A 23,890-nucleotide genomic window follows, 5' to 3' on the forward strand; every position below is an offset into this window, starting at 1 on the left:
GTAATGATGTTTATATTTACATGCCATCAGTGTGGTTTGCATAATGCGATGACCATCTGCTCCAGGTTTGTTTACTTTAATCAATATAAACACCTCTTCATGGTGGTTGTTGGCTCATCATCATGTCCTCCTTGCTTTTGCCGGCTTCCTTTTATCACCAACCTGTGCAGTTGTTGTTGTAGTGTATGCATTGGCTATACACATCTTTTTATGGATTATATTATATGTGTGTGTGTGTGTGTGTGTTGGTACATCCTCATCTCTTTCAATAGACATATATGCTTACATATGGTAATAGCTTCGTATGAGCACATGTTCATGCAGAAGTATATTTGTATTGGAGTCTTTCTACATACATGCATAGTATGTGAGTGTACATGTGTATGCGTGTATGTGTGTGTATAATAAGCAGAGACAGAAAAATAAGCTCAATTCAATAGACACTCCCCACTCTCATCATCGCCCAATATCTGTCTCAATTTTCTCGTTATAAAATATTAAATAAATTTTACTGTTAATCAATATGTATAGTTTATATCTTTTGACTTCGTTATTATTGATAAACATCAAATGATAATGACATAATTAGCTACATTATTTTACATTAGCATCATCACCTATCCTGCTAGCACTAAGAGAGCAGAGGAATAACCTCTGAAACATATCTGTGGAGAGTGACCTGTGAATTAAATAGCAGATAATCATTTAACCTTTTGGCATTTAAACCAACCATGTCAGACCCAAATATTCTTGCTGTTTTAAATTCAAAGTAGCCAGATCCAACCTCTTGCTCCTATCCTACAATGTCATTCTAAAAACAGTCATATCATTGACCTCTTGAAGATATGAGATAATACATCATTAATTCAAACCAATGTGAATAAATAAACATTATATGCTGCAGTGTAATCTGAGTGCTAAAGGGTTAACAGGTAGGAACTGGTAACAGAGAGATAGCTCTTTCATTAAAAAATAATAATAATAATGAAATTATTGTATACAGTGCTCAGGTGCACCACAGCTTGTCAAAAGTGTGTATAAAGCATATGCAGTAATGTACAAATGTCTGGGAAGTGAACAGTGTATGAGTCAGATACATGCTTGTGTGTGTATGGAGGGGAGAAAAATCAGGTGTTGGCGAATCTCAGGAAGCATGGAAGTTTTGAAGGATGCAGTGCTCCGACAACTAACACCTGATGCTGGCAGTAAGTAACAGTTACATGGTTTAAAGTCCCTTAAATGTGGAATCCCTGTTCTTTTTCTTTCTCTTAATGTTAATTGTGAACTCTGACTCATTTATAATAAAATTATATGAACTGCTAAGCCTTCACCCTTTTCTGGCCCAATTGTTATACTTATTTTATGTTCGACATGATCAGATCCAACCTCTCACAATTTCCCTACAATATCATTCTAAAAACAAACAATCACATCTTTGAAAAGAATAAATATATGATTCAGATTCAGCTGGCTCCAGATCACAATATCTGGAACAGGCCTCTCTCCAAAGTTACAGCTCTCCACAGCATCACTTCTCCACGAGACAAATGTCCAGGACTTAACTTTATCGTAAATCCATTCTGCAGGTTCTAATACAGTCTGGTTCTTGATTCTATGCTATTTTGGCAACTCTCTTTACCAAAACAGTGCTAAACCTACTGATGTGATCTGTTGAGCCCCATGTGTGAGGCTGAGAGGGGAATTTTGGTATCTAGCCTCCCTACAATCTTCATACACCCAAGTTAGATTTATACCCTTTGAAAATTAGCTGAAGAAACTTCTATGAGGCAGGCTGCTTTGTCCCAATAATTCTAGATATTGTGGCCGAAATTCTAGTTGACCTCTCATTCAAGAACTAATTCATCTCTTGATATAGAAAAGTGAGATGAAAGCTAAAAGTTTGTGTGTAACTTATGTATGTGTGTATGTATACATAGCTATTTTATGAATTGTACATATAAAATTGGTAATGTATATTTAAATATTTTTGTGTCCACTAGACACCAAAATAAGAAATTAGAGAGAGAAAAAGAGTCTCAGAGATGGACAGACACACAGATTGTATGTAGTTGTACATATAGCAGAATACCAGGAACTGTTTGCTGACCTCTTCTATTATTCTAGGGTCATATTCTGTCTTATCACCTCTACCATACGATCAAATATATTTCTGCTTTGATACAAGAGGCAGGAGAATAGTTTCCCTCTTTTGTTACCATTTTGATAGAATTTCTACTAATATTAATAACATTATGTGGATTGTGTTTCTTCCATTTCTTTGGTATTCGTGTCTGGTCCCACCCTGTTCCCACCCTGTTCCCACCCTGCTCACACACTGTTGTATCATCTGAGTCTTTTAACACTCTTAACATGAATAAATATTTTGGTGTGAAAGGAAGTGCAATTTAGTTGGACAACAACACACGATGTCTATGGTGCTCCAGCATGGCCAGGGTACACACACACACATACATGTTTCTAAATATAAAGATCCCCTTCGGTCATGAATGACCATTGGAATGCTCCTAGAAAGTTACTCTCTGAGGCACAAGTTGGGTCAAGGTTGTTCATAGAAGACCTGCAGTCACCCATACATATCAGCTTCCACCTTTCCACACCACCAATGTTGTCCAAAGAAAAGGCAAAGAGCCAATACAGCTTGGAACCAGTAATGTCACAACTCAGTTCTACAACTGAGTTAATTGGAGCAACGTGAAATAAAGTGTCTTGCTCAAGAACACAACACACTGCCTGGTCCAGGAATTGAACTCACCACCTCATAATTGTGAGCCTGACACTCTAACCACTGTTAACCCTTTAGCATTTAACCGTCCGTACCTGGCCGAAATATTCTACCTGTTTTACTCCCAAACTCGCCATATCTGGCCTTTCACACCTACCCTACAATGTCATTCTAAAAATATACAACCGCATCACCAAAATTCCAAAGTGATGAGACCATGTGTGATTAATTTCTAAACAATATGAATACATAAGGATTACATTTGACAGATTAATTTGACTGCTAAAGGGTCAAAATATGTGTTTGTCCCCAACTCCCACTCTTTGTAAGCCTAATACATATCCTATCGGTCTCTTGTGCTGAACCGCTAAGTTACAAGGATGTAAACGCACCATTATTGGTTGTCAAGCGATGTTCGGGTGACAAACACAGACACACAAACACAGACACACAAACATACACACACAAACATACACACACAAACATACACACATATATATGACAGGCTTCTTTCAGTTTCCATCTACCAAACCATTCACAAGGCTTTGGTCGGCCTGGGGCTATAGTAGAAGACTCTTGCTCAAGGTGCCAGGCTGTGGGACCAAACCCGGAACCACACAGCCACTCCAGTGGCTATTATTATTATCATTATTATTATTATCATCATGTTTTTTCCTTCTTTCTTCAAATTTTCTTCTGTTTCTCGCCGAGTGTTTTCCATACACCTAGGGCAGAGAAGGGCATTGTTTGCATTCCCAGATTACACGCGCAAATTCACAGATAAAATATGTATTTAAAAATTAATAAATAAATAAATTCATGGATGGATGTTATTTTCACAGTGATAGTGCTCTTCTCAATACATGAGCCGTTCCAGTTAATACGATTTTTTGCACTTTCTGTAAGGATGGTAAGCCTGGAATCATTTTCAAATAGGTTTCAGTGCCTTTTTTTATCATTCCTTATTATTATTATTATTATTATTATCATTATTATTATTATTTATTATCATTATTATCATTATTATTATTATTATTATCATTATTATTATTATTATTATTATTATTATTATTATATTATTATTATCATTATTACCATTATTATTATTATTATTATTTATTATCATTATTACCATTATTATTATTATCATTATTATTATTATCATTATCATCATCATCATTATTATTATTATTATTATTACTTTGGCGTTAGGAAGGGCATCCAGCCATAGAAACATTGCCAGATCAGACTGGGCCTGATGCAGCCTTCTGGCTTCACAGACCCCAGTTGAACCGTCCAACCCATGCTAGAATGGAAAGCGGACACTAAATGATGATGATGATGATGATTACTACTATTATTACTATTATTATTATTATTATTATTATTATTATTATTATTATTTGTTTTCGTCTGTTCTCTCTGTCAACAATCATCCAAATACCAATTTGAACGTTAAAACTTGGGAAAATATTGGAAGAACTCTCTTGTTTGTGGTAATTATAGTTTAATTGAACTCAGATACAAATGCTATTCCTTTGATGGTCGTCGTGCTAGCAGAATGAAATAACTTTCGAGTTCCATTCTGGATTCAAAATCTTCAGAGATTTCCAGTTGGCAACATCACACATTTACACATGCAGTGTTAGTTCCCTGGTAGTTCTGCTGAAGTTGTTCTGCTTCTCTTGCGGGGGGAAATGTTCAAAGAATTTATGAGATGATTGCCGATGTACAACATGTTTCTCTTTAAACAGGTTCTGTTGCTTTCGATAAAGGTTAATGGAGTGGACAGTTGAAGAATTTAGAAGTTCGGTAATGTGTTAACATTATTGCCGGAGATAATAACTCCAGGTTCCTTCTAAAGAGGTTGGTTGATCTGATGCCAGTTGTAATGAGATTCTGTACATGGAATTTAGTGTATCCTGAAAATTTTGTTTCTTTAAATATTAAAAGAGTGAAAATAATGAATACTTTCACTTCAATTTAAAGATTTTAATCTGAGCAGAGACCAGGAATTTGCAGTGGGGGAAGATAATTGACTATATCAACCCCAATATTTCAATGGTCCTTTATTATACAAACCCCTAGTATGTAATTGGTATTATAGGTGCAGGCATGGCTGTGTGGTAAGAAGTTTGCTTCTTTATCACATGGTTCCAGGTTCAGTCCTACTGCGTGGCACCTTCTAAAGGCTTGTGAGTGGATTTGGTATGTGGAAACTGAGAGAAGCTCATATAAATACCTATATATATATCTATGTGTGTCTTTCTGCATTTATTCCACCCCATCACTGCTTGGCAACCAGTGTTGGTTTATTTACATCATTGTAAATAGTGTGTGTGTGTGTGTGTGTGGTATCTGTATATGTGTTTGTCCCCCGCTCCCACATGACAACTGGTATGTTTATGTCAACCTAGCTTAACGGTTCAGCAAAATGATGGGGTCAATTTGTTTGAATTAATCCTTCAAGGCAGTGCTCTAGCATGGCCACTGTCCAACGAATGAAACAAGTAAAAGATAAAAGGTACGCACACACACACAAACACAAATGTATATACATAAACACACACACACACATGGGTTTACTGAAAATACAAGCTTGTTTGTTATTTTATATTTTGGAATGTGTGTTTGGATGTAATTCATGTGGGCTTCTGGTTTTCTACATCAATGGATATTGGTTTGCAAACTGTAACTGTAGTCATTTGCAAATGTTGTCCCTTGAGATATTTGTTCTGCATCACTTTACAGATTCTCCCTTCTACCAACTTACTACAAAAAGTGTTTTATTGCATAAGCACAGGCATAGCTGTGCATGTGTGGTTGTGTAGTAAGAAGTTTGCTTCTCAGCCACATGGTTCTGGGTTCAATCCCACTGCATGGCACCTAAGGCATGTATCTTCTACAATAGTCACAGGCTGACCAAAGCCTTGTGAGTGGACTTGGTTGATAGAAAATGTAATAAGACCACCGTGTGTGTGTGTATGTGCGCACACACACGCATGCGTCTGTGTTTACATCCCCTCATCTTAGTAGTTTGGCAAAAGGGACATACAGAATAAGTACTGGACTTAAAATGATGAATACTGGGGGTCAATTATTCAAGGCTGTGCCCCAGCATGGCTGCAGTCTAATGTCTGAAACAAGGAAAAGATAAAAGATATATACAATAGACCCCATTTTATAAATCCATCTTGGGACTGCCTCTTTTGGATTTATTAAATGAGGGATTTTTTTAACAGAGGGAACAAAATTCGCCAAATGATTAAATAAGTGTATTTATTAAAATACAAACATATACAAATACACGAATAAAAACATTATAAACAATGTCATTCAATGAAGAATTTGTCGAGTGTTCTTTGCTTTGCTGGACATTTTGTCCACAACTCTGCATTGATTTTTCCTTAAGAGTTCTAAAAAGATTCATGTCATCATCATCATCATCGTTTAACGTCCGTTTTCCATGCTAGCATGGGTTGGACAATTCAACTGGGGTCTGGGAAGCCAGGAGGCTGCACCAGGCTCCAGTCTAATCTGGCAGTGTTTCTACAGCTGGATACCCTTCTTAACGCCAACCACTCCATGAATGTAGTGGGTGCTTTTTACGTGCCAGGGGAGGCTGGCAGCGGCCACGATTGGTTGGTGCTTTTTACGTGCCACCAACACAGAAGCCAGTCAAGGCGGAGCTGGCATCGACCATGTACAGATGGTGCTTTTTACGTGCCAATCAAAATTTTTAAGGCCACTTTCTAATTGAGTTAGTGTCTCATTTCAGTTGGTGTTGGAGGTGCCAGAACTCTTTCATCAACATCAATGTCGGAATCATCATCTTCATCTCCTTTGGATTCCTTCTCAGGTTGCTGAATGTCATGAATGATCTCATCTAGTTTCTTCTTCTTCGGTGATGATCTCTGGGGCAACAAAAGCACCATCATTTATGGACAACCAGTTCTTAAATTGCTTTTTAGTCAATCCAGTTGGCATTGAAGGCAGGATCAAATCTTTGTTAACATCTATGACTTCATTTGATTTTTTGGCCAAAAACAAAACAAGCTTTGCTCCAACAATGTTTGATTGTCTGGCTAGAGACCTTCTTCCAAGCTATGCTTAGCATGTGCATGGTATCCAAAATGGTGACCCACTTTGCAACTTCTTTGGCAAAACTGTCACATCAGTGTCTTCCATAACATCAATGAGCTTCTTGAACATTTCATGTCTGAAGTAGGCTGTGAGATGAAGCAGCAGTTGTCCAAATGGAAGAGGCCTTCATCTCCACTACTGAAGAAGGCATAAAAGAGCCGCACCTCAATCAAGCATGTTCTTCATTTTTTTCCAACATCTGCAGTATTTTGCATTGAGAATTCCTCTTCCAGGGGCCAGATCATCAACCAAGAATTCTACTGCAACGTTTCGAAGCATTTGGGGGAGGACATTCGGTGGAAGTGACCGGATCTGTGGAGCACAAAGAATTAGATTCTTCATAGTGACAATGCACCATCACTGAGCTCTCCTCACTCATGAGTTTTTTATACCAAAATCAACATGGTATCACTTCCACACCCACCCTATTTGCCAGATTAGCACCTGCAGATTTCCATCTCTTCTGCAAAAAAAAAAAAATGATGCTCAAAGGTCACAGATGGTTCTCGACTCACTTACAGAAAATGACTTCCAGGCCAGATTCCAAAAGTCGCAGGAATGCTGGGACTGGTGTAGTGATGCACAAGGTAACTATTTCAAAGGAGATGATGGTAAAACTTGGGTAATTTTCATTAAGCATAACTAGTCCAGGAACTTTTGGATGCTTGTATATAATGCTTGTGCATATACTTAATATATCATTATGTATGTTACATGTTTGTGTACATATTATTAGAATTGTTACTCTGTCAGTGGAATGGGCAAGAAAGGAGCTGGGTGTAATCAAGAGATAAGGTTTACATATTCTTTCACATATTTGTGTGCCAAATATTTCTGGTTTTTGTTTAAAGTCCTTCATTTTTATCTCTTGCAGCTTTTGGTAATGCTAAGACGGCCAGGAATGATAATTCTTCCAGATTTGTAAGTTGGATTTTATATACATATATATATATTTAAAATTCTTTTGCTCTCTTTGTTTCTTAGATCAATTTTTATATATTTTATTAACAGTTGTGGTGGTGGTGGTGGTGGTTCTGGTGACAATAGCTGTTGTTATGTGGCATGGGCTACTTTAACTTTTTATCTGTCTACTATGCATGGCCGGGTGCAAAACGGTCTCAATCATGGTTCTGTACCATTCTCCAGTCACTGTGACACCATTTCTGTCATCGTCCTCAAAGGAATAAAGACTGATAATTCCATCTTCTATCAATCCACACCATACCATGCACCTTACAGGGGGCTGCAGTTCTCATTGGTGCTCTGTTCTTGGGTTCTCAGAACCCCCAAAATGGCATTTTTGTTTGTTGAAGAATCCATTCAAATGAAAGCACATAAAATCTGAAAAGAGAGAGAAAAGATTAAATAATTAATTTCCATAATGTCCTTTATATTGTATCAAAATTTCGTGCATTTATTTGTGAAGTGAAGGAAGTTATTCAAAATTGAAATCCATCAGTGACTTTTGGGACACCTCGTATAACCTTGACATTGTTGTACAGAAAGTCACAAAGAGCCCCACATACCCCTAGAAACATAGTTTAGCTATACCTGTATGATATTTAGAGGTCTTCACTTATTCAACTGCTTACCTAAAGAAATCAGAAATATAAAAGGAACCTCTACTGAGATTAATTCCTAATGGTGATACTGGACCAGCCAACCATTCAAGGATACACTCAGGGAAAATCAGCTGCTCCAAACTTGATTGTGGACCAACTTCCAGCCACAAAACAACAAAAGAAAATAAATTATAGCAGTGCTCCAGCATGGCTGCAATCTTACAACTGAAACCATTAAAAGAATAAAGGGAAAAAAAGAATAAGTTAAAATCTTCCATCAAAATTTCACGTTAATTCATGTTCCAATCATCAACTTAATACTGGTTATACTCGATATTGCTCCAATCTGGCCAACCCCAAGGAAAAATAAACCAAGAGCATTACATTCCTGGGAAGAATTTTTTTTTTCTGTCCTTGTTTTTGTATACATTTGCTGCATTCTTCCAAGCTCATTTTTCCTTGGGGCTGGCCAGATTGGAGCAATCTCGAGTAGAACCAACCGAAATTGCAAAGATAATCTGGAACTTGACTGAGGATAGAAAACTCCGAATGATTCATCCTTGTTTTCCTTGTATCGTCTGTCTGGATATTTTTCTCCCCAGACACAATAGAATATGCTTCAACACATGAACTCATATAAAGAATCTTGCAAACCAAATTTAAAAACGAAATAGTTTTTAAATATCAAATGGCTATGGGGGTCCACCAGAATAAAAGAATAACTAATGGGGTCCACAGATAAAAAAAATGGTTGAGAGCACCTATGTTAAAAGTAACTATAACACTGTAACAAAATTTTCATTTTTGTTTTGTCTTTGGTCAGTAAGTATTATTTCCTATTTGCTTCTATCAAAAAATCAAAGGAAATGGCTACTATTCCCTTGAAACTTTGCTTTGTGGTCTGGGCATCAATGTTTTGAAACTGATCTATTTTCCATTACATTTCAGACAGATTCACTGCTGAATTGCTGAAGCAGAAATATCATTATAGCAAATATTCTGCTCAATACCAACAGATTTGCTTGGCACTTGCTTGACGTTAACCACTTGAGCATGTCCCTTGGTGGCTGACAATATGTGCATCTCTGAACGTGAGCAGGAGAGCATAATAGCCATGTGTTGAAAGGGGATTCTTTGGGGTTTGAATAAATGTAACAAAAGCAAAGTTTGAAGGAAATGTTGGCCATTTTTCTTACTTTCTAAGGGTAAGCAAATAAGAAATAACTGTTGCTACCCAAGCATAAAAAAAACAAAAAATCATTCTTTTGAGAAGCTATTTACTTCATTCACAATAACATGTCACCTTTATTGCATTCCATCAACATGTGGTTGTCTTCTGTGCTTCTGTAAATGTTCTTGGTGTTAATGTTGTTGCTTTTATTTTTCAGGGGAAATATATGGACATAGAATTTGATTTCAAAGGTGACCCAATTGGTGGGGTCATAACAAATTGTAAGAATTTATAGTTTTTTTGTTTTGTTATTGATTTTGACTAAATAAAGAGTGACCGTATCTGTACGTACACACACACTGATACAAGCATATATACATATATACACATACACAGATACACACACATAGTATATATGTGTGTATATATATATATATACATATAGATAGACTGATAGATATAAATACACACACACACATGCATATGTATGTATGTATGTACACATGCTTAAATATATATACATATATATAAACACACATACACACACACATAAACACACACATACATTTTTGCCCCCATTTCTTCCTTTCTCTATCTGTTTTCTCCCCTTGTTCCTTTCTGTGGAAGAGCATAAACGCCAAAGACTTCCTTTTCTGCTGAGTGCCAAATTAATATATCCCGTTTGTTGTTCCCTTACTTGTCTTTGCCTTCTATATCATTTTAAACCTTATTCATATATATATATGCATATGTGTGTGTGTGTATGTGGAGGCGCAATGGTCCAGTGGTTAGGGCAGCGGACTCGCAGTTGTAGGATCGCTGTTTCAATTCCCAGACCGGGTGTTGTGAGTGTTTATTGAACAAAAAACACCTAAAGCTCCACGAGGCTCCAGCAGGGGTTGGTGGTGATCCCTGCTGTACTCTTTCGCCACAACTTTCTCTCACTCTTTCTTCTGTTGGCCTGCTCGCTTAGCCAGCGGGGTGGCGTCCTCTGATGGTTAAAACAATGCGAAGCGCATTGTGACCAGCGATGTGTAGCAACATCTGATAACCTGGTAGGTCACGTGATCACGTGATATATATATACATACATACACACACACACACGGGTATGTTGGTGCAAACAGGAAAAATAGAACTGAATATATACATATGATTATATGCATATTTTTATTAAATATTAATAAACCTATGTATAAGGTGCAGGAGTGGCTGTGTGGTAAGAAGCTTCCTTCCCAACCACATTGTTCTGGGTTCATTCCCACTGTGTGGCACTTTGAGAAAATGTCTTCTATTATAGCCTTGAACTATGGTGACAATATTACACAACTTAAAGAATAGTGAAACACAGGACATGAACACCACCGCCTGGCTACTTCGTTGTCTGTTACCTTTCACACCTGTACAACACCTGTTGACTCCTGAGACTAAATCTACAATAGACAGATTTATTTATCAGCTGATAGTCAGAGATTCTTCAGCTGTGACCTTCCTGTCTTTAAGTCCGACATAATGTATTCAAGACGACATAAGCCAATGTTCTTTCACTATGTTTAAAATGGTGGTGTGTGTTATTCGAGCGGCAATTAACTACTATTTGTAACACATCAATTTGGTGATCGTTATAATAATCAAAAACGATATAGGGGAAATAACTCTTATTAAAAAATTAACAGTTATTTCCCTTTAAAATCTTTTTTTTTTTCCTTTATAAATTTGGGATTTAGTGATATTCTTTGAGTGGCAGGCACTTAAACTGGGATGTCCACTCCTCTTTGACTTTGTATTTATTCTTTTGAAAGAAGCCCATTGTATGTTTGTGTCTGCCACGTGCATTGCTTGACAACTAACGTTGGCAATTTGATAAAAGACACCAGTGAAATAAATTGCAGACTTAAAAATAAACTCTGGGAATTTTTTTGTTTGTTTTGTTCACTAAAACCTTTCAAGGTGGAGCCACAGTATGGCAGCAGTCTTCAGTCAAAGTCAAATGACTGAAACAAGTAAAAGAAACACAATATATATATATATATATATATATATATATTAAAATTATAATTAAGGGTGTCTAAGAGATACCACCACGCTGAAAATAGCAGTAGAAACTCTACTCTAAAACCACATTAAATGTTCAATATAGCACCAGGAGAGAAGACAAGGAGACAAAATAATCGAGCAAAAAAAATTACTGGATAATTTTGCTAGTTTAATGTTTTACTAATAATAATGAAATTATTGTATACAGTGCTCAGGTGCACCACAACTTGTCAAAAAGTGCGTATAAAGCATATGAAGTAATGTATAAATGTCTGGGAAGTGAAGAGTGTATGAGTCAGATACATCCTTGCGTGTGTATGGAGGGGAGAAAATAAGGGGTAATGTTGGCGAATCTCAGGAAGCATGGAAGTTTTGAAGGATGTAGTGCTCCGACAACTAACAACTGATGCCGGCAGTTTGTTCCATGCTTCAGCAACTCTTAGCGTGAAAAAATGGTTCCAAAAGTCATGGGAGCTGTGCTGTTTTCTGACTTTGTAAACATGTCCACGAGTGTTAGACAGATGGAGTTTGAAAAGGTGCTCAGAGTTATTGTTTGTAAGATGGTTAATAATTTTATGGGTGTCTGCCAAGTCAGCTGCCAGACGTCGGAGTTTCAAAGTATCCATGCCCAGGGAAGTAAGGTGTTCAGAATATGGCAAATGCTACTAAACACTATGGCATCCTCTCGTTAAAACTGTATTACTATGTCTGTCTAATACTAATATTGTTGAATAATGTTTTGTTTTGTTTTTTTCTCTTTCACTAGATTTACTTGAAAAGGTATGTAGTTTTCCATTTTGTTTCTGTTGATTTTCACATTATCAAATTCAATTTTTGTTTGTTTTTACAATTTTCCAAAATTCAGAAATTAAATTTCTCTCAAATTTGCATTTCTTTTTCAATTTAATTCCATTGCAAATTTTCAAATATAGGAAACATCCATATATTAGAATTCTTGACACAGATAATTATCTTCAACTTGCTTATATTTAAATGAATTTTTAATTTTATTTCATTTCTGCTAATATTTGTTGTACTTTCTTCAAATGTTCAATCCTTCTCATGGTGTTCCATGGAATAAATGCATAATAACATAGTCACATGTTTAGGTATTCATGTAGGAAGATGATAATATGTGATAAAATGCAGAGCAACAGTCATATATTTGTGACCCCAGAAATTTACCCTCCGAGGCACAAGTCTGGGCAAGGTTGTTTATGGAAGACCAGCAGTCGCCCATGCATACCAGCCTCCCCTCACCATGCCACCGATGTTATCCAAGGGGAAGGCAACGGCCGATACAGCTTGGCACCACTGTCATCGCAGCTCATTTATTAACGTGCAAGTGGCTGAGCACTTCACAGACACATGTACTCTTAATGTAGTCCTCGGGAAGATTGTGTGACACAGAGTGTAACAAGGCTGGCCCTTTGAAATACAAGTACAACAGAAACAGAAAGAAAGAGTGAGAGAAAGTTATGGTGAAAGAGTACAGCAGGGATCGCCACCACCCCCTGCTGGAGCCTCATGGAGCTTTAGGTGTTTTCGTTCAATAAACACTCACAATGTCCGGTCTGGGAATTGAAACTGCGATCTTACGACTGCGAGGTCGCTGCCCTAACCACTGGGCCATTGCGCCTCCAGAACAGTCACATATAGACAATCATAATCCATACTTGGTGGTAGATTTAATCTCAGCTCTTGGATATCTTTTAGCACAGTAGTCCTCAACCCTTTTTTGTACCTCAGGCTAGTTTCATGCTGGACAGTCTTTGTCTTGGAAGCGGTAATCAGACATGTAACAACCAGAACAAAGTGCATAATATATAATTTGATTATTACAACAAGCTGGCCTCCAAGCCGATGGCCCGTTAAACACACCATTCCGAGTGTGATCATTACCTGTGTTGCCTACTAGCACTTGTGCTGGTGGCACATGAAACATTCGAGTGAGGTCATTGCCAGTGCCGCTGGACTGGCTACTGTGCTGGTTGCACATAAAAAGCACCATTTGAGCATGGCTATTGCCAGTACCACCTGACTGGCTCTCGTGCCGGTGGCACGTAAAAGCACCCACTACACTCTTGGAGTGATTGGCGTTAGGAAGGGCATCCAGCTGTAGAAACACTGCCAGGTCAGATTGGAGTCTGGTGCAGCCATCTGGTTTGCCAGCCCTCAGTCAAATCGTCCAACCCATGCTAGCACGGAAAGCGGACGTTAAACGATGATGATGATGATGATGATCAATAGGAAACTGAACCTTTCAGACTGAGATACTTGGCACTCGTCATACTCAAGAAGACCCATACCCCGCAGCAGAAGTATTAAAACATCCTTCTGGTAGTGTAATGCACTCATGATGGTACCATGTAAAAGCCTGTGCGGTGCCACATACAAGTGCCCATGTGGCATCATGTAAAAGCACCCACGTAGCATCACATGAAAGTGCTTGTGCGAGGCCATGTAAAAGTGACCATGCAGTGCCATGTATAAGCACCTGTGCAGTACTACATGAAAGCACCTGTCCAGCACCCATGTGGTGCCATGTAAAAGCACACTCTGTAAAGTGGTTGGAATTAGGAAAGGTCTGCCGCTGTAGAGACCATGCCAAATCAGACTGGGGTCTGGTGCAGCCCCACCCCCACCCAGTGTGCCAGCTGCAGTCACACCATCCAACCCATACCCGGAATGGACAATAGATATTAAATGATGATGAATGTTAATCGTCACCATCATCATCACCATCATTTCAAGTTTGTTTTCCATGCTGTCATGGGTTGGACAGTTTGGCAGGAGCTGGTGAGGCTTGGGATTACACCAGGGTCCACTGTCTGCTCTGGCATTGGATTAAAATAGAAAATGGGAAACAAAACACTTGGCGTCACTTGAAAAACATTTTAGATGAAGAATATATCTGTTTATAATCTCCATCGAAATTAAATGTTTTTTGAGTGATGTCAAATGTTTTGCTTTACCACTTTCTATTTTAATCTGTCTCTCTCTCTTTCTCTCTCTCTCTCTCTAATATATATATATATATATATATATATATATACATATATATTTTTATGAATGAATATGTATATATATGTATATGTATATATGTGTATATGTATATATGTGTGTATGTATGTATATATATATATATATATATATATATATATATATATATTATATATATATATATGTGTGTGTGTGTGTGTAAACAAACCCAGAGGCTTGATAAGTTATGGAGAAAGTATGACTATGAAAGTCTTTTTTATACAATAATATTGTATAAAAAATGACTTCCGTAGTTTCTTTCTCTGTAACTTATCAAGCCTCCAGGTTTGTTTACAAATTTTATATATAGTACTAGACAGTTAAGTATCTATACATAAGATTTGACTGAAATTTATGGGTGAGTGTCTGGCTTAATTAGCTGCACAAGGAGCCGTGTTAGCGTTGATATGTAGGTTTGATTCTAGCCTGAGTTAGCTCATTGTTTTTCAGTCAGTTGTTTAAATAATTGTCACTTTAGTTGCAGTATATATATTATTATTATGATATATTATTATATAGTTATTATTCTACATAAAAGGGCACCATTCAAGTGTGATCGCTACCAGTGTTGCCTTACTGGCACTTGTGCCTGTGCTAGTAGGGTGCCAAGAGTACCATCCGAGCATGATCGTTGCCAGAGCAGCCAACTGGCTCCGTACCGGTGGCACGTAAAACGGCACCATTTGAGCATGATCATTACCAGCGTCACCTTACTGGCACCCATGCCGGTGGCATGTGTAAAAAGATTCGAGCGAGGTCATTGCCAGTACTGCCTGACTGGTCCCCATGCCAGTGGCACGTAAAAAGCACCCACTACACTCCAAGAGTGGTTGGCATTAGGAAGGGCATCCAGTTGTAGAAACTCTGCCAGTTCAAGATTGGGGCCTGATGCAGCCATCTGGTTCGCCAGACCTCAGTCAAAATCGTCCAACCCATGCTAGCATGGAAAGTGGACGTTAAACGATGATGATGATGATGATGACTATCATCTCTTGATCTACCCCAAGCTATGGTTTTTGTCTACTACACATTTCCGTATCAACCATCTACTACCATTTATTTCCAACCATACACCACACCATATCTATATGATACCAGATCTAGTTATCAGATGCCAAATCTGTACAGACACCATCAACAGACATCACCGAAAGGTCCTCCAACAAAGTCAGGTTTAAATTATCTCTGCAAACATAATGAGTTTTTTGTGCTCCTGCCCATGCAAGCAATTATAATCTGCTTTCTCTCTCTCTTTCTTCTAGTCACGAGTGGCAGCCCAAAGTCAAGGAGAAAGAAACTTTCATATTTTCTACCAGTTGCTTAGTGCTGATGATACTAGTTTTTTAAGTAAGTCTCTTCTCTTTTTAGCCTTCCATCTGTCTATCTGTTCATCCATCCAACCATCCAGCTGTCCAGATACATTTCTATACATACATACACACACACACACACATATATATATATATATATATATATATATATATATATAATATATATATATATATGCATGCTTATCTATATATACATGCATGTCTGTCTGTTTATCTATCTACGCTCTCTCTCTCTCCCCCCTATATATATATATATATATATATATATATATATATATACTTTATGAATAAAGCTGCAAAGACATCACAAAAACTGTTACTCAAAGTTTCACGTTGCTGTTCGTCGGACAGTTTTGGTTTTTCTCAACCAAAACTATTCAATGAACAACAGAGTGATACTCTGAGTAAATGTTTTTGTGATGTCTTTGCAACTTTATTCATAAAGCAAATTACTCTACCTCCAGTATTCGAGTACTATTTTCCCACCTTGGTTCACATTCATGTGCTTACTCTGGTATATATATATATATATATAATTAGAAAAACCACTATTGCCACTATTATGCAATTCAAATAATGATAGGCATAATCCAAATCATAAATAAAAAATAAAATATATTTTAAAACATATAACTAGATCACAAGAAGTACAAAAATGAACAAACAATATATAATAAGTAAAAATACTACGTACGTTTCATGGCTATAATTTTAAATTGCATAATAGTGGTTTTTCTCTAATTTGTATATATTTATATATATCATATATTTATATTGTGAAATTTGATTTAATACTAAATTGAATTTTTCCCTGTAAGTTTGGAGTTATACTCCCTAATATTATATATATATATGCAAGCATACAAACATATACATGTTTGTGTATGTATTTTAGTTTAATCAATTGTAGTAAATTTATAAATATTACCTGCCCAACTACTACTACCACTATTCTTCATTGTATTATTTTGATTTCTTTTTCTCCAAATTTAGAATCTTTAAAAATTTCTAGAAATGCTGAGAATTACAATTTTCTGAAGACCAGTGGCTGTGTCCGGGTTGGAACCATCGATGATAAGGAGAACTTCTATGCTGTCAAGGTAGGTGCTGTAGCATGGTCCATCTTTTCTAAGAGCATGTGCTTCTTTATCATTGCTGAATGCATTGTCGCTATTAATCGACCTGTGAAGGTGACAAGCTGGCAGAATCGTTAACATACCAGATTGGATGCTTAGCAGTATTTCATCTATTGTCACATTCTGAGTTCAAATTCTGCTGAGGTTGACTTTACTTTTCATCCTTTTGGGGTTGATAAAATAAAAACCAGTTGAGCACTGGGGTTGATTTAATCAAGTTACACCCTGCCCTGAAATTGCTGGTCTTATGCCAAAATTCGAAACCATTATTAATCAACTTGTGTTATCTCTCTCTTTTTTTCTTTAGCTCTCTTGCTCTCCACTCCTTAATTTTCAACATTACACCTGTAGTCTGTATATCTATTATCCATAGACACAGGCATTCCTTCTTTCTACCTGTAATTACACCTGTAGTCTGTATGTCTATTATCCATAGACACAGGCATTCCTTCTTTCTACCTGTAATTACACCCCACCCATGTAATCTTTCTAAATCTTATTTCTAAACATTTCAGAATGGAATGGAAGTAATTGGTTTCCAAATCCAGGAAATCTTTGCCGTGTTTCAATTAGTTTCCAGTGTTTTAAAGTTGGGAAATTTAGAGTTTCACCATCGAAGTAACGTAGATGGCACCAATGGTTGTGTCTTAGTGAATGAGTATGGTAAGTACTGCCCTTCATTCGAGATTATTACACCAAAACCTCACACTCATAAGCATCACTCACACTCATAATCATCACTCACACTCACATCATGTTTGGGCTGCTTTTATTTTCTGCTTGGGACAACATGTTTAATGTTCTGTTGGTGGTGCAATAAACCACACTCAGCCCACACTCTAGGTTAAACAGAAAGACAAAGCTGGTTGGGTTTGCTCTGTTTTTCTATTATGGATCTGGTACAAAAGTGAGAGATTTGGTACAGTTGTGAGACAGATATGGTACAGATACAAAATAGATCAAACACAGATGAGATACATCTGGTACAGATGTGACTGGTCTGGTATGTATGTGTGACAGATCTGGTACAGATATGAGAGATTTGGTACAGTTGTGAGACAGATATGGTACAGGTACAAAATAGATCAAACACAGATGAGATACATCTGGTACAGATGTGACTGGTCTGGTATGTATGTGTGACAGATCTGGTACAGATATGAGAGAAATCTAATGCAGATGTAAGACAAATCTGGTGCAGATGTGGGACAGATGTAAGACAAATATTCATTTGATAAATAGTTTCTGTTGTGGATAAGATTCCAAAATGATGTGTCACAAAGTTGTCTGGTGAGCATCCATAAATTCACATAAAATGATGATGATGATGATGATCAATGAATGGCTTTTATATCATTATCATTTAATGTCTATTTTCCATGCTGGCATGGGTTGGACAGATTGACAGGGCGGCGAGCTGGCAGAATCGTTAGCAGGCCGGGCGAAATGCTTAGCGGTATTTCACCTGTTGCAACGTTGTGAGTTCAAATTCCGCCGAGGTCAACTTTGCCTTTCATCCTTTCGGGGACGATAAATTAAGTACCAGTTACGCACTGGGGTCAATGTAATCAACTTAATACCTATGTCTGTCCTTGTTTGTCCCCTCTATGTTTAGCCCCTTGTGGGTAATAAAGAAATAGATTGACAGGATTTATTGAGCAGCAGGGCTGCACCAAATTCCTTTTAGCTTTGGCATTGTTTAACAAAGCTGGCCTTTTGAAATACAGGCACAACTCATTTTTATCAGCTGAGTGGACTGGGGCAACATGAAATAAAGTCCCAAGGTCACAACACACTGTCCGGTATTGAACTCATGACCTTAAGATCATTAGCCAAATATCCTAACCACTTGGTCACATGCTTTCACACCTCAATGTAAACTCAGTAGGTCTGACCGGCTATTATATACCCCTATGCAAAGACCATAGAATTGATGCAATCTTATATATACCCCTACAGAAAATCTTCTCCATTTGCTTTCCCCCTAAGTCGTTTATAAATAATAAATAAAATAAATGCGCCCTTTTTAAAGCCTAGGCAGGCTCATGGGCCCGGTTTCCCGGTTTCAATGGTGTATATGTTCCCCAGCTGGACGGGATGCCAGTCCATTGCAGTGTTACTCATTTTTGCCAGCTGAGTGGACTGGAGCAACGTGAAATGAAGTGTTTTGCTCAAGAACACAATGCACCACCCAGTCCAGGAATCGAAACCACAATCTTTCAATCATGATGCTGACACTCTAACCACTAAGCCAAGCGCCTCCAAAGTGCCACTATATTACCTTGCCACATCCCCAATTTTGTCATTATCTTACAATTTGTGTACCTCCATATCTGAGATGCCCCAGGGTGGTAGCCTTTACCTACTCCTGTTCTGTAATGTTCTAATGAGTTGTGTGTCACTTGCAGAGGCCCAGGAGATTGCCGAGTTGTTAGGTTGCTCCTATGAAGAGTTGAAGACTGCCTTAACCCAACGCACTGTCGAGGCCCGTGGAGAGAAGTTAAAAACTGACTTAAGTACAGCTGATGTAAGTATTTCTTGAATATTACAACCACCTGCACATCAACCACAACCACCACTACCTCCTATACTATAACTACTACTATTACTTATGACACCACTAACACTTACATTACTACTACTACTGCTGATCCTTCAACTACAACATTACCACTGTTATTATCACCACCACCTACACTATCCCTACCACCCCATCACTAACTCTGCCACCACCACTTATATTTCCACTAATTACCTACCATTTATATGGTAGGTAATAGTATACCATTATACTATTACCAACACCACTGCTATCATCAACATTACTACTCCTGCGCTATTACTGCAATCATCGTTTCTTAGACCATTATTGCTACTCTGCCCATCACTATAATTACAACCTCATACAACTGTTACTACTACTACTACTACTACAACTAGCACCGTTACTACTACATATACCACTACTACAGTGACACCATCATCACTGTTTATGAACACAACCACCAATTTACACCTCCCGCTACTACCATGACCACATTCACCATCACAACTATTATCTTCATCAGCATCATCATCACTACTACTATATTCAACCGACTCCTACCACACTCACCATCACCACCATAATCATCACTATAATCACCATCACTGCCATTACAACCATTGCCGTCACCACCATCCTCACAGTCATCCACCACCACCACCACCACTAACCCATGTTACCTTTGTCTCTTCCCTTACAGTCCGCCTATGCCAGAGATGCTTTATCAAAAGCCATTTATAGTCGAATGTTTTCATGGTTGGTGCAGAGAATCAACGATGGTATAAGGGTAAGTTGTCTTTGAGAATTTCAATGTTGTTATTTTCCATCTCACCATTTTGGGAATAATTCCACAAATGGTGAGATTGTCTCCATGTGGGAATGAAAGATAGATTTTGAAGAAATCGGTGATGGACAGCACGAGTAATGATGAGAATAAACTTCAAGAGCCTAGTACAGGTGGCAGTCTCGTACAGATCTATAAGACAGATCTGGTTCAAATGAAAGACAGATCTAGTGCAGATGTGAGACAGATCTAGTGCAGATGTGAGACAGATATAGTGTAGATGTGAGATATTTGGTACAGTTGTGAGACAGATATGGTACAGATACAAAATAGATCAAACACAGATGTGACTGGTCTGGAATGTATGTGTGACAGATCTGGTACAGATATGAGAGAAATCTAATGCAGATGTAAGATAAATCTGGTGCAGATGTGGGGACAGATGTAAGACAAAAGGCTTTAAAAAAGATATGTGAGCACTGGAGTTGATTTGTTTGATGAAAAATTCTTCAAGGTGTTGCCCCAGCATGGCCATAGTCTAATGATTGAAACAATAAATGACAAAAGACAGCAGTCAACACCCGGATACATTAGCATATGAACAAGTATCACATGACCCAGAGAGGTAATTCTAATGCAGTCTGTGTCCAAATTAAATCTGCCCCACAAAGGATCCTCCATATACAAACACACACACTGATGGAGAGATATAGGCGTAGGAGTGGCTGTGTGGTAAGTAGCTTGCTTACGAACCACATGGTTCCGGGTTCAGTCCCACTGCGTGGCACCTTGGGCAAGTGTCTCCTACAATAGTCTTGAGCTGGCCAAAGCATGGTGAGTGGATTTGGTAGACGGAAACTGAAAGAAGTCTATCATATATGTCAGTGTGTGTCTTTATGTTTCTGTTTTTTTTTTCCCCACGACCACTTGACAACGAGTGTTGGTTTGTTTACATTCCTATAAGTTGGTGGTTCAACATAAGAGACCGATAGAATAAGCACCAGGTTTTTATTTTAAAAAATAAGTACTGGGGTCAACTTGTTTGACTAAAATCCTTCGAGGCAGTGCCCCAGCTTGGCCATAGTGCAATGTCTAAAACGAATAAAAATAACAAATTCCTCCTGATGCAGGCGAGCATAGACATGTGGACATTAAAACACTGATGGTGATTATATATATTTATATATATTTATACTTATAAAATTCAAATTTACAGAAAACAAAAGATAAAGCCGGATGAGGGAATAACAAGTAGGTGTATTAGTTTTGATGCTTAGGTAGAATGGGAAAGTCTTTGACATTTTGAGCCTATGCTCTTTGACAGAAAGGGATGAGAGGAAACAAAGTAGAGAGAGAATGAAAAAACAGAGAGAGAGAGAGAGAGAGAGAGAGAGAGAGCAAAGATATGTAAGGATTAACAGTTTAACACACACACACACACGTCCAATAACACTATACTTGTTCCACATCCTTGCATTGTTGTATTTGTTCATGTTTGGATTAACTATATATATATATATATATATATATGTATATATGGGGAGAGTTTACGAAAAAAACAAAAGACGAAGACAGGTGGTGTACAAAACAAACAGATGTATTAGTATAACACTCAGGAATAGAAAAAGTCTTTTACATTTTGAGCCTACGCTCTTCTACATAAAAGGAGACAGAATAAACAAGGAGAGAAAAAAAGTGTGTGTAGTGGCTAACGATCTATCATGGCGACTATATGTAATCATCATTTAATGTGTGTGTGTCTTTTTTTCCTCTCCTTGTTTTTTCTTTGTTCCTTTCTGTAGAAGAGCATAGGCTCGAAACATAAAAGACTTTTTCTATTCCTTAGCATTATACTAATACATCTCTTTGTTTTGTACACCACCTGTCTTCGTCTTTTGTTTTTTTTTCGTAAACTCTCCCTATATATATATATGTACTCATACACATACACATATAGACACAGGCATACTCATAAAGATACACACAGATGCAGTGGTGATACTGGTTGTATCACAAATCTGTCATGTTTTAAGAACACAGGGTAAAAAACTAAAAAATAATTGATTATTAGAAAGATACACAAGTTTTTGAATTTAGGCATTTTTCTTAATCAAAAATATGAGCAAATGTTAGATAGAATTCTGGATAATATGAAATATTTCTATAGAAGTCTCTCTCTATCTCTCTCACCACACACACACACACACACACACACACAAATATTGTGTGTACATATATATATATATCTGTATATGAAGGTATATATGACCTTTACTTGAACTTATGAAAAAATTCCTCTGAGAATCCATCAGGTTATCTAACCAAAAAAAGTTCTCTTTCATTCTTTCTTTGTGTGTGTGTACACACACACACACACACACACACACACACACATAGAAGTATCTTTTATTCTTTAGAGTTTGAATGATTTCTATAGAAAGCGAAATAGTTGAACTGTGAAGAATTTGTCTGTGTGCAAGTTAAGGAATCGGTGAACTCTGCTGTGTAATGCTTTCACACTTCACTACATTCTTCATAGAGTATCAGAGCTAGTATATTACTGAACTTTCTTCTGAAGATTGCAGATAAGCAAGTATTCATGTTGTTGTTGTTGTTGTTGTTGTTGTTGTTGTTGTTGTTGTTAGAGGTGGTGGCAAAGGTGCTGGTGTTGTTATTGTTAGCCGTGGTCAACTTCCACGGAACATATCTCTGGCATTTTAAGTCAGCAGTCCACAAAGAAAACCAGTTGATTCACACACATACTGTGTGTCACTATAACATCATATTGTATATATGCATGTATATTGATATACTCTTTTACTTGTTTCAGTCATTTGACTGTGGCCATGCTGGAGCACTGCCTTTTTAGTCGAGCAAATCAACCCCAGGTCTTATTCCTTGTAAGCCTAGTACTTGTTCCATCGGTCTCTTTTGCTGAACTGCTAAGTTACGGGGACGTAAACACACCAGCATCAGTTATCAAGCGATATTGGGGGCGAGCTGGCAGAAACGTTAGCGCGCTGGGTGAAATGCGTGGCCGTACTTCATCTGCCGTTACGTCCTGGGTTCAAATTCCGCCGAGGTTGACTTTGCCTTTCATCCTTTCGGAGTCGATAAATTAAGTACCAGTTACGCACTGGGGTCGATATAATCGACTTCATCCCTTTGTCTGTCCTTGTTTGTCCCCTCTGTGTTTAGCCCCTTGTGGGTAGTAAAGAAATAGATATTGGGGGGACAAACACAGACACACAAACATATATACACACATACATACATACACACAGATATATATACATATATACGATGGGATTCTTTCAGTTTCCGTCTACCAAATCCACTCACAAGGCTTTGGTCAGCCCGAAGCTATAGTAGAAGACACTTGCCCAAGGTGCCACA

General features: G+C 37.7%; 1 protein-coding gene across 1 annotated transcript in view; it reads left to right on the top strand.

The window, feature by feature from the left end:
- LOC115229624 (unconventional myosin-Ib-like) overlaps positions 1–23,890 on the top strand; it is a 76,422-nt gene that overhangs the window by 18,821 nt on the left and 33,711 nt on the right. The window contains exons 2-9 of the mRNA XM_029799950.2: positions 7,761–7,807; positions 9,837–9,900; positions 12,423–12,436; positions 15,961–16,045; positions 17,023–17,129; positions 17,681–17,828; positions 19,574–19,692; positions 20,411–20,497. Coding sequence (XP_029655810.2) covers positions 7,761–7,807; positions 9,837–9,900; positions 12,423–12,436; positions 15,961–16,045; positions 17,023–17,129; positions 17,681–17,828; positions 19,574–19,692; positions 20,411–20,497 — 671 coding nt within the window. The remainder of the gene's footprint in view (positions 1–7,760; positions 7,808–9,836; positions 9,901–12,422; positions 12,437–15,960; positions 16,046–17,022; positions 17,130–17,680; positions 17,829–19,573; positions 19,693–20,410; positions 20,498–23,890) is intronic.

The sequence above is a fragment of the Octopus sinensis genome, unplaced genomic scaffold (genome assembly GCF_006345805.1).
Source record: "Octopus sinensis unplaced genomic scaffold, ASM634580v1 Contig13275, whole genome shotgun sequence".
In the NCBI taxonomy this organism is placed as follows: domain Eukaryota; kingdom Metazoa; phylum Mollusca; class Cephalopoda; order Octopoda; family Octopodidae; genus Octopus; species Octopus sinensis.